Source organism: Meles meles, chromosome 5, assembly GCF_922984935.1.
Source record: "Meles meles chromosome 5, mMelMel3.1 paternal haplotype, whole genome shotgun sequence".
NCBI classification, from domain to species: domain Eukaryota; kingdom Metazoa; phylum Chordata; class Mammalia; order Carnivora; family Mustelidae; genus Meles; species Meles meles.
This window is the reverse complement of record NC_060070.1, coordinates 85576581-85588803: the sequence shown is the minus strand read 5'-3', so window position 1 is coordinate 85588803 and position 12223 is coordinate 85576581. Positions and strand designations below refer to the sequence as shown.

The window sequence follows — 12223 nt, the reverse complement described above, 5'->3', positions numbered from 1 at the left end:
AGTTAGCATTGAAGAAGCTCAGAGGTTTGGCTGCAGGTAAGAAAAGAACAAGAACAAAGATTGAATAGGACATAGTCCAAGCCTCATTCACAGTACTGACCTCCTACTGGTTAGTGACTACATCGAGTCCTTACTGATTTGGAACCAGACCAGAGAGCCTGGATTCGAATCCTGTTTCTCCCACCCACCAGCTATAGGACCTTGGGCAAGTCACTCCAGCTCTCTGACCCTTATCTTAGTTAACTTATCTGTAAAATGGTGATAATAGTCCTGCTTCATAAAGCTGTTATGAAGATTGAATGAGAAAAAATGTGGAAAACACTTAGCACCTGGCTGTCTTTAGGGCTACGTGAGGATTATTCTCAGTATTGAAGGTCAGTAGCAGACATTCTGGGTCACGCACCATGCACGTTCCCTTCTGTCCTCGCCCTGGAGAGGGAATGATTTGCTCTCTCTTAGCAGTTGGGGAAATGCACCCTCTTAGCTATTCTAGGTAGCCTCCTGTAAATAATTAGCAACAGAACCCTGGCCAGTGGGGGTCCTAAACCCATGCCTAGCTACCCCTCTACTCCACCCTGGCTCTGGGCCCCAGGGCTCTCCAGCTGTGGGCATTTGCAGGGAGTTAACCGGGGGCTTGTGTGGAAGGAGGGGTCCAGACTTTACAAATTTAGAAGCAACAGAGAAAGCTTCTTTCTAGGCTGCTTTGCTTTGTGCCTCCTAGCCCAGTAGTTGGTGTGTCTGAGCAAGGACTGAGAGGGTCAAGGGCTCGCCTCCCCTCCCTACCCTCACTAAGCAGCCTCCTCACTCAAGGGGTCTTTCCGCTTCACCTTTCCTGCCAGTGGCAAGAGAGTGAATTTTCTTCTCCAGGCTTGGGTCTCTAAGCAAGCATTACACATTCTACTGCCCTTTTTTTCCCCTAATAAGGCCTTGGGCTTTGCTGGACCCAAGCTTGTGGGAAGCCCGTGGGCAGGGCAGAGCTTAGATCTTAATGGAGTAGCTGTTTGGTAAGAGCAAAGGGACAGCCCTGCATTTTCCTCTCAGCCTTGCCTGTGTGTGGAAGATGTCTGGAGAGAAACCACTCAGAGCTGGAGCCTTTCGGGCATGGAGGATGAGCAGAGTGTTAGCAGTTCCCACCGGGAGCCTCTTAGAGATAAGGCTGAGTTCAGCGACCTGGGAAAGACACACCTCCTGGGTGCCTGGGCTGGGGTTTGGGGTTCAGAAAGGACCAGAGTGTAGAATCACTAATTTAGACTTTGTTTTAGGCCCCGGCTGCCTTCTAAGTACACTACATAAATCAGATCACGTAAGCCTCCAACAACCCTGTAAGGTATGGATAAATTGTCGTTCGCATTTTACAGAAGAGCAAACTGAAACACAGTGGGGGAAAGGGATTTCTCCTGTCACATGGCCGATGAGTATTGCAAAACCAGATCTGAACCCAGGAAGCCAGGTCCCAGACTCTGCTCTCTGTACTTCACTATTCACTGCTTTCTGGGGGAAACCCTAAGATGTGCCTTCAAAGCTAGAATCATAGGTTCTTAAAGGTTTCTGTAGGCATGCCTTCCCTGAATGCGGACACGTACAGACAGACATTTCATTCGATTTGGGGGAGCCACAGACCCACTTAGAGCTGATTAAAAGCCTCAAACCTTGACCCTAATCAGGTAGGTGGCCACTTTCTATAAAGCCAAGGATGCTGGTGGGGAGCCCTGGTCCTGGAGAGCTCCCACTGGCACCCTTAGGGTGGGACAGCTGTGCTGAGACCATGCGTCCCAGAAGGTGGTCGTGGGACATCAGATGTCTTGGCCGCGCAAGTGGGGGTTACGCACTTTATTAGTGACGAGAGCATTCCACGGTGTTTCAGCAGAAGGAGGCGGGTGGGGACTGTTCTTGGTTTATGTTCACTTGAGTTGGCAATTTTATGTGTTAGGAACATGTTTGGTGAGAGAGAAAATAGATCAGTCAGGGCCCCAGCAGGAGAGCAAGTTTCCTCAGTTGGTTTAACTGAGGAGATTTGATGGGTTTCTTTCTAAAGTATGGGTGAGGTGGAGGGAATCTGCAGGAGGTCGCCCCCCACCCAGGGCCAGCACTAGCAGGGAGCTGCTCTCACTCAAGGCTCGAAGGGGCAGTGAGAGGAGATAGTGCTCTTGTCTGTGAGTAAGAGGCGGACGATTGTTCTGGGAGAAGCAGCACCCCCTGCCAGAACCCAGGGGCCAAGCCTGGCCAGAGTGGGAAGAAATACCCTACCTTCTCTCTCCACCCATCTCCCATCTCCGGGTGCCTCCCGTTGGCCAAACCCAACTGGAACCCACAGGGCAAGGGAACCAGGATGATGGGGTTCAAAGGGGAAACCGGGTCCCCTGGAGTGTACAGCAGGACAGAGAAGGAGCTGGGTGGGCTGGGGGTGGCCGTGGGAGACCCTCTGACACAGAGAATAAGCTTCCAGACCCATCCAGTCCTTACTGCCAGTCCTGTGCCCCACTGCAGCTCAAGAGGCCCATGTCTTGATAGAGGATCCCCCCACTCCTGACCTTCTAGTTGGATGTGGAATGGGGAGACCTTAGGGTCTCAGGCAGGGAGACCTGCCTGAACCGTGTTTTCCATCCCAGCCCAGCAGCAGCCCTTGTCCGGAGGGCGGTTTGGCAGGACCGCTGCCCAGCCAGCCCCATAGATCTCAACTTCTCTGTGTAGCAGAGCCCTGGGGAGCCATCTAATTTAGTCCTCAAAGAAGTTTCAAGTCTGCTTTCCCTTTGAGGGTCTCCCTGGAACTGATGATATGTAATTAATGCTGTTTAATTGATATTCTTGGGGCTTAGTCACAGAGGTTTAAGGAGCCCTCGGGAGCATCTTTTGTGAGGCGTTAGGAGCTTTTCCCACTGGGTTTTGTTGCCAGGGACAAGACATGAGCTTTGGAGAGGGTGAATGTCCTGATTTCCAGGTTTTGCACTCATCTGTACTTTCTCTTTCTTTCTCCCTTCCTGGGAGGCTGTTCCAGGCCTTGAGGTCAGGGAAGTCCCCCTTTATTTCTGATTGCTCAGTCCCTTCCCTGGTTTCACACCAAGCCCTCACTAATCTGCACTTACCCCTATAAGCAACAGTTCTTAAAGGGTGTCCGTATCAGAATTGCTTGGTAAAACAAAGATTTCAGGGTTTCTCTCCAACGTTGCTGATCAGAAAATCCCTGTGCCCACTGGTGTTGGGTGGCCTGTGCCCCAGACCCTGAGCAGTACCATTCTCAGAGCCTGGAGTGTGGACGGAGGTGTTCAGAATGGACCAGAGGGAGGGACAGGCACTTCTACGGTGCTGGAAGAGTGTTCAGCGCTGGTTCAGCTCCGATTATGGAAGCAAATGGTTAACCCCCTCTCCCCTTCGCCCCTAAGCCCGATTTGCCACACATCATTCAGACTATATGCTTCCCACTGCTCCGTGCTAACACCTCATCTGTCCAAGTCCCTTCGGGCTTGGAAACTAATTCTATGTGGAATGAATACAACCAAATTGATTTTTTAAAAAGACCTCAGTTAGGTTGTTTCCTACTGTCATTAATAGGGGTATAAAACTGGAACTGACAGAGACCTAGTGGCTTCTTGGATTTTCAAAATCAAAGTTTTTTGTTTTTTGTCTTTGTTCCCTTTGTGATTAGCACAAGTAATGAAGGCTATAAAACATCTTTAGTAAGTCCCTCCTTGATTGTAGATTACACAGTTGTTTGTGCCCGGCATATGTTAATTACCTCTGCCTGTTGGAAATTCATCACTGCCCAGCCTGGCTCGCTGGCCCCCTCTCCTCTCTAGGAGATCTTGGGGGCCCTTGCAGTCCCACTCCAAGTCCTGTTTCCAGGGGAACTCCATTTTCTTCTCTGGCAGAGATCAATCTCTAGGGAATTCCCCTCTATGGAAGCTTCAAGTGCCATTTTAAAAAGCGGCGCTGTCATCTTCCCTAATGGGTGTTTTCCTTGGAGTCTCTGCTGAGAGTCGGATGAGGAGAGAGGCGGCACAAATGCTTTCTCCTTCAGGGCTGGGGTGTATCTAAAATTCAGCCAGAGGGATTGTTTAACATTTTTGGGGGAGCAGTACACTGAAGAGGAGGTAGAGCCCTTTCTTAAAGGAGGATTCTCTCACACCTGGGTGTTTACCCAGAATACTCTGCAAGAAAGCCATTAGGAGAAATTTTCCTTTTGTCTGAAGACTAGAGGTTTTAAGAATGAGAGCAGAAGAGGCAAATGCAGGAATTCTCTTGGAATAAGGGTGGATTACACATTGTAAGATTGTTACTGAATTTAGGGGATATGCCAGGAACCCAGTCTTATTTGACTCAATATCTACCCCATTGCCTGTCCACAGTGGGGTTTTTATAAATATTTGTGAGGTAAATCTCATCGTTATTTGATTTTCATTGTGCTTGAGAACATTAGATGAAGTAAAAATATAATGGGCTTTGGATTATACATACCAGCATTTAGGTCCCAGCTCTGCCTAGCTGTGTGACCTTGGGCATGTGACTTAACCTCTCTGATTCTGTTTCCTCACTTGGAAAATGGGTAGTTACTCACGGTGGGGGGGGGGATGTGGGGGTGGTGTGGGGTGGTGTTGTGAGAAGCGAATGAGATAATGATCCACTTGATGTAGTGAGCATTCAGAAGGGGTTCAGTAAATGTTAGTGTTCTTCCTCCATCAGTGGTTCTCAACTCCAACTGTGCGTTAGAATCACCTAGGAAACTGAGAAAACAGTTGTTCAGGCCCCACCCAGGGAGACTGAGTTTCATTGGTCTGTGGTGGGGCTTTGAGCGTGGGTATTTTTTAAAAGCTCCTGTTAAAGGATACATCTTCTCTAAAGGTAAAATGAACACATGGTAAAGATTTGTTTAACTTAATTAAATGAAGGAACCAGTAAGATGTTACAGCTGGTTCAGATGACTCAACACACATTCTATTGACCCTTGAACAACACAAGTTTGACCGGCACAGGTCCACTGATAATGCAGATTTTTTTCATTAAATAATTTTTTTTCATTTCAATGAATTTTCTCTTCTTTATGACTTTCTTAATAACATATTCTTTTTTCTGGCTTACTTTATTGTAAGAATACAGTATGTAATACATATAACATACAAAATATTTCTTAATCAACTTCTTGTTGTCTACAAGGCTTCTGGTCAACAGTAGGCTGGCTATTAAGTTTTGGGGGAGTCGAAAGTTATACCTGGATTTTCGACAGGGTGTGGAGGTCCACTCCCCTAACCCCTGCATTGTTGCCCGGTCAGCTGTATAAAGGCAATCAGGAATGCTGAAATTAATTTAAAAATAAATGCAAAATTGGTCAGTATCAACAGGACAATAATCAAATAATTGCATTCCACTGAGCCAAATGTGTTTACATTTCTACGGATAAGAATCATTTGCATTACGATGTCCTTTCTGCAATTTTCAGTTAAAGAATAGCTCAACAATCATGAAGGGTGCAGATCTCAATGAAGTCAGATGCCTGGACCAGTCTGTGAAATAGGACACCCAGTAATCTGTCTTTGTGTCAGCATCTTTCACATTTCCCTGGGGGCTTCTGGTGTGTAGCTGGGGAAGACCCTGTCGTAGAGGTTTGTCTATGGCTCTGTTGTGACACTGTGTTACGGTTATTGTTTATGAGTTGTCTCACCTATGACAGAGAAGTCCTTAAGTAAAGGATTCACGTTCTCTTTATATTTGCAGCTCAGCACCCAGCTCTTTGTCTGGCCTATAGTAAGTGCTGAAAAACTGTTTGTTGAATCGGTAATTGAGTTGGATGATACCTCTAAGAAGTAAGCAGGACACGTAGTGTTCTCCCATCTTCTGATGAGGAAATGGAAGCTTTCTTCAATCAAGTCCCACAATTAGCTTGTGATAAGCTTGCGACTCAAACCCCGCTCATCCCTTTCCTCATTCAACCTTACTTCATTCAATGGTTTCTGAGTCCCCAGTGCGTACCAGGCACTGAGAGCAGTGACCAGCCTTTGCTGTCGCGAGGGACCTCACAGGGAGCACCTGGGGCATGGAAGGCATGGGCCAGAATGCCTAGGTTGTGACTTGCCTTAACAAGGATTAGTTGTGGAACCCTAGACAGATAACTTAGCTTTTCTGTGCTTTTGTTTTCCTATCTGTAAAATGGGGGAGCCTACCATAAAAGGACGAAATAAGGTAAATATGGAGCAAAATGTGTCACGTGGTTTCTCATACTTATAATAACTGGTGACTATGAGAATGGGAGTCTGTTAAACGGTGGCCGGTCCTGGGCTGCAAAAATGAGGGGAACTTGGATCCTCGGCTGTTCGAGAAGCTCTAGTGGGGTGGGAAGAACCTCAGTAGATCGTTGTCAGGCGACATAGGAAGTGCAGCCATAGGGACACCCGGTGCATTATGGGAGCACAGGGGAGGGGTTGGGAGTTGGAGAGCAGGAGCTCCCGAGGGCTGGGTCTTCAAGCATTAGCAGTGTTCCCACTTAGGGGACCCACTAGGGGGCTGCAGCAGGGGTTGAGTTCAGAAAATGGGGAGCCCTGGCTGAGGTCACAGGGGAGGAAGTAGGTATGGGGGAAAGGAGAGAGGCTCGGTTGGTGGAATTGACAGGGAGTAAAGGCAAGATGATGCCAGTTGGAGTGCTCAGATGACCCCCCACGTCCTTGGGTGGGAGGTTCTCTTTGCAGCTTTCTAACTTAAATCAGGGTACAAGTGAGTGCTGGGCTAAGTCCCAGAGAAGAAGATCTTGCCCGCCGCACAGGAGAGGGACGTGTGTACTGGCATTTTTCTGAGCTGCAGAGCCCCATTAAGGGGGACTAGTACTCGGGATTAATTTTTTATTTTGGCAATTACTGCCCAAGTTGAAAAAAACATGTTTATGTATTCAGAAATATTCACAACTTATTTAAAATATTTATCATGCACCTGTCTGTCTTATTCACTTTGTAGGGTTGGTATCATGCCTTCACTTCATGGAACACGGAGCACACTGCTTTTACACTTGCTTTTTAGCCCTGTGTCCGTTTTTTTAAACAAAATATCACCAGAAATGTCCAGTGTATTGAATAGATGTAAGAAAAAGAAAACCAGATGTAAGAGAGAGCTGTTTTGATATGCCTGATGGCCAGGAAACACATCCCCACTGCCCTCCTCTGTAGTGCAGGGAGACCTCGAGGAGCTCAGAGGCCTGTGGACCAGAGTTGAACCTGGGGGTTGTCAAAGGGAGGTCCCCGCAGCAGCAGCCCATTTTTGAGAGATGCTGATTCTCAGGCCTCACCCTTAATCTGTTAAATCAGGCTATTTGGCAGTGAGGCCTACAATCGGTCTTTTGTCAAACCCTCCAAGTGATTCTGATACCCAGACCTGGGAGTGACTTGCCTTAAGTCATTTGGGGAGTTTAAGGAGATTCAAATATTGAGCGCCTACTGTGTGTAAAATTCTAGAGTGTCTGCTGTAGGGGATGCGGAGAAAGTTAAGTCCATGTATTAGGTATCTGTTGCTGTGTAACAAATTAGCCCAGAGCTGAGCAACCTAAACAACAGGGTCATGAATCTGGGTGTGGCTTTGCGGGGTCCTCTACCTCAGGGTCTTCTATAAGGCTGCGGTCAAGGTATTGGCTGGGGCCTCAGTTGTCTCGAGCTTCTGCTGGGGCAGGGTCCGCTTCCAAGTTCCCTCAGTAGTTGTTGAGAAGATTCAGATTCTTACAGGCGGGTTGGCTGACTTCTCACTGGGTGAGAAGAAGCCTGGCATCTCACTGGGTGTTGGCCCAAGGCTGCCCTCAGTTCCTTGCCACACAGGCCTCTCCATAGTGCAGCTGGCTTTCTCGAAGTGAGCAAGCAAAAGAGAGTGAGAGAGGGTCCCCAAGACAGATGTCATGGTAGTTTATAACATATTTTGGGCAGTGGTTTGTGCTCTATTCTATTCACTGGTAGTGAGTTGTGAAGTCTAGCCCACCTTCAAGGGGAGAGGAGTGCACATTGGGCAGGAGGTGGGGATCTTAAAAGCTTCTACAATCCCTTCTTCCTCCCTTTCATTTACAATGGTGACATCAAATAATTAGTCACCTAACTGTGGAATCAGGGAAGGATGGTGGTCATAGGAGTGAGCCCAAGTTCAGCAGTGGTTCAGAGGGAAGTAAACCTCTCTGGTGGAAGAATCAGGAAGGCTTTCTGGAGGAGGCAGTGTTAACAGGATTTTGAAGAAATGGAGGATGTGCCACTGGCAGAAAAGGGAAAGCTGAAGTGAAGGGCCTGCTCAGGTATTCGGGTATCAAAACCTTGCAACTTGGTTGGAACCTAGATGAAGGTTGGGAGAAGAAAGCCGAGGTTGGCGTTGGAGCCATAGCGGGGATGGTTTCCATTGTTAGATGGAGGAGCTCTTGCCCTGACTGGGGTTAGGGGACGCGGGCCAGAAGGCAAGGCTTCCATTTCTACTGGGGCCAGGACTGAGGAGCTTGGAGCCCCGTGCTCTCGCCTGCCCCACAGACTGGTCCTGAGGTCCACACCCTATCTTCTCTTGCAGTTCGGACGCACCGAAGTCATCGACAACACACTCAACCCTGACTTTGTGCGCAAATTCATTGTGGATTACTTCTTTGAGGAGAAGCAGAACCTCCGTTTTGATCTGTAAGTGGCAGCTGGTGCTGAGTATGGGTCTGTGGGGGATGGGGGGACCATAGATAGGAGGGGGCTCTAGGACCTGTGGTTGGTAGTAGTTTCTCTTACTAAGGAAGGGGGTGGGTGCCGTGACATTAGAGGGATCTCAGGTTTGGCCTGGGACAAAAACGACAATTAGCTCAAGTTCAGACCCACCCTCATCAGGAGATGGAAAAGAGGTGGGAAGAGAGAACAGAGGCTCCCCACCATTTGTCTCTCTTAAGTGTGGGAAGACCCTGAGTAAGCCACTTGACTCTAGGGTTTAGATCTTGGGGGCTTCCCGGGAGCCTTTTTCTCCCCAGGTAATGGGGACTTCCCCATTGACCTCTCCCTCTGTCAGAGCTTATTCTGGGAGAGGGGTGCCCTCTGGTCTCCCCTCCTGCAGAGGTAACCTGACTTGATGGGGCCTTGGGCATATGCGTGTGTTCCACAAAGGTGCAGACCACCCTTCTGCTAAGGTTAAAGACGATGATGGGATTTCAGTCTGGTGAGCAGTTGCGGGGAGCCTTATTTTTTGTTTTTCCTAGGCATGGGGATGGTTAGAAAGGACTGTATCCCAGAGGACTGTGGACAGAGTGGGACAAAAGGGGGTTGGGGCTTGCAGGAGCAGAGGAAAAAAAAATGCAGTGGAAGGACATGACTTTGGAGGGACTGAGGGAGGACTTGTAGCCCATCATAGAGAAGACACATAGAGAAGATGGGGACATTTTGGAGAGAGAAAGTGCTAGAGCAGGGATAGGGTAAAAAGGACTGCCCCTCAGTGGGAGGCTTCGGGGCCTGGACAGCCAGTGGGGTTGGGCGGGAGAGGGGGATGCTGGAAAAGGGGCTGCAGGAGCGGCTGCAGGTCAAGGGGGGGCCCAGGTGCAGATGGAAGAGGGGAAAGTGTTCATACCTCCCTCGCTCTTGAGTGAGGAGGCCCCAGGTCAAGCCGGGCAGGCCTGGGCAAGGTGAAACCATCAGGAGGTTCAAAGGCAAGGTGTTGAGCTCCAAGGGCACCTCGCCTTAGCTGGTGAGCTGGGAGAAGAGGCTTTGAAGAGCAAGGTGGCTCAGCCCCCTGAGAACCAGCCAGGGTTGCCAAGCAAGTTTATTTTAGTTTTTCAGTCTTCAGCGAGGTATAACACATACGTAGTGAAGTACACAAATCTTTAGAGTCCATCCCATGATGCATTTCATATCTGTTTACTCTCATGTAACCATCAGCCAGATCAAGAGACAGAATATGGCCAGTACCCCACAAGGCTCCCATGTGGGCTTCCCAGTCGTTACTCCCAGAAATATCCTACCTTCTCAGAGCCTGTATTTGGGGATGTGGGGGTCTTGACTCAGATCAGGGACCCCAGCAGTTCTGGACAGGATGCTCCAGCTGTCTTTACCATGTCTGTGTGTTCCCTGCAGTTACGACGTTGACTCGAAGAGCCCGGATTTATCCAAACATGTGAGTTCTGCCAGGGACTGCCCAGAGATTTAGAAACTCTCTTCAGTGCCAGAGTCTGGGTCAGCTTCGGGCTTCCCTGGGTCACAGACCCATGTGTCTGATGCTGCTTCTGGTCATTTCAGAGCCCACCCACTTCTAGGCACGGGGTGATGGGGCAGGTGGGGTGGCTGTGGGTAGAGTGGGTAACACTGTTTTTTTGTTTTGTTTTGTTTTGTTTTGTACTCTGGGCATGCAGGATTTCCTGGGCCAGGCCTTCTGCACCCTCGGAGAGATCGTGGGGTCCCCTGGGAGCCGCCTGGAGAAGCCCCTCACGTAAGTGTAGCGGGGAGTGGGGCCTGTCTGGGTTGCTTCCCTGGGGATGAGCCAACCTCCCACCCACCCTTACTTAGCTCAGGGTAGGGGTGCAGCAAGCCGCCACTCATGTAGGGTGATTAGGAATAAGGAGACCCTGGAGACCTTGCAGGGCCGTTAACCCAGTGAACTTGGAGGGACCCAGGTTCAGTTATTAGAGCCCCATATTCCTGGAACGACCTGAGACACTATCTAGTCCACTCCTACCTCCCACCTTTGCCAACATAAAGGGAAGGAATCGATGCCCAGAGAGGGGAAAGTGACTTGCTCAGGGCCACACGGCTAGGAAATAGGAGAGCTGGGATTTGAGTTCAGGGGTTCTCCTCACATAGTATATCCCTCAGATTGTTCACCTCTTGCTGTAGGCCAGAGGTGGGTAGCGTGAGGTCCTCCTCATCTCACCCTGCCCTGAAAATCTGCATTATAGGGCTGTAAGTGCTTTTTGGGGAAAGTTATTCCTCTAGGCAGGCTCTGGGATGAGGAATCCCAAAGCTTCCTCTGGTGGAAGCTGCAGGCGGCTGGCTGTAGGGACCAACCAAGGCTGGCTGGGTAGTGGGCTGCCCTCTCTTGTCCCTATTTCTCAGGAAGCCCTAGGGGCAGAACCCAGACAAAAGGAGCCTGTAGACTAGGACAGGTGTCCCGGCCACATGGCAGGATGGGCAGGAAGGGGAGAGCAGGCTGAGCTGGATATCAGCTCTTTGCTGGCTTCTGCTAAATTTGAACTGGGTGCTATCCCCTCACCGTGACCAAGAAGCGCAGAATGCATTATGGTCAGGAAAGGGGGTCTTTCTCCCAGCCCCTTGTCTCTGACTCCCACTAATTGTATGTTAACTTCAGGGTGCCTGGAGAGGACTCTCTGTCCCTGAAAAGGTCTCCTTCTCTGGATTCACAGAGAATAATGATATATGCTATCATTTATTGAGAATAGGGAAAACACCCAGGTTTGGAGGGCTCTGAGGTTTATAGAGTTTCGGGTTCCCAGAGTGAGTGTGTGTGCCTGTCCATCTCGGCTCCCAGATGTGGGTCAAAAGACCACTTGTCATTCCGGTCTGTTTCTTCCCTGCTGTCACCTGGCCCACCCATGGTGCACAGGCATACCTGCTGAGTGGATTGAGGAAGACCTCGGCAGGAACAGCTGGGGAGGCAAGCCTTGGGGGGGCAGCAGGATCTCGGAGATGATGGATTGGTGAAGGAGGGGGACCTGTTTTCCATACTGAAAATGTCATGTGTCTGTCTCGTCTCCCTGCTAGACCCATGCACAACACCTCCCTTTCCCTGGGGCATCTCTTCAGGACTAGACTGACATCAGCTTCTCTGATCTCCCGTGATAATCTCCCCATTTCACAGTCTAGAGGTAGAGCAGTGGTCCTCAAAGCATACAGCCTTTGGCTGCCCCCCGCCTTAGTCTATGGGGCTGCCTGAGAACTTACATTCTAACACATTCTCCGGGGATGCTGACGGTGCTGGGCCCCAGATCACACTTTGAGGACCCCCGAGGTAGAGTCACCCAGCACCTCAGAGCAAGGTTTGGGAGGAAGACCTCTCCTTCCTCTGGCCTGCAGCTCTTGGTCCTGTTTTGATGTTTGATGCGGAACAGATACCTGTCTCCAAGAATTCTGATGCCAAGTGCTCTGGCCTTTCAGGACCGGGGGCTTTGACTCATGACATACTCTCTCTGCCTCTCTCTCTACAGGATAGGAGCATTCAGCCTGAATTCCAGGACAGGCAAACCCATGCCAGCTGTGTCCAACGGGTAGGTCAGCAGACATCCTTGGCCCTGGAGTCCTCAGACATC

The 12223-nt window shown here is 49.7% G+C and overlaps 1 protein-coding gene across 2 annotated transcripts in view; it reads left to right on the top strand.

Moving 5' to 3' along the window:
- The window catches only part of CPNE5 (copine 5), an 88825-nt gene that overhangs the window by 28102 nt on the left and 48500 nt on the right, over nt 1–12223 (top strand). For both annotated transcript variants that reach the window (XM_046006700.1, XM_046006701.1), the window contains exons 4-7: nt 8509–8612; nt 10038–10077; nt 10313–10389; nt 12122–12181. In XM_046006700.1, the coding sequence (XP_045862656.1) occupies nt 8509–8612; nt 10038–10077; nt 10313–10389; nt 12122–12181 (281 nt within the window). The remainder of the gene's footprint in view (nt 1–8508; nt 8613–10037; nt 10078–10312; nt 10390–12121; nt 12182–12223) is intronic.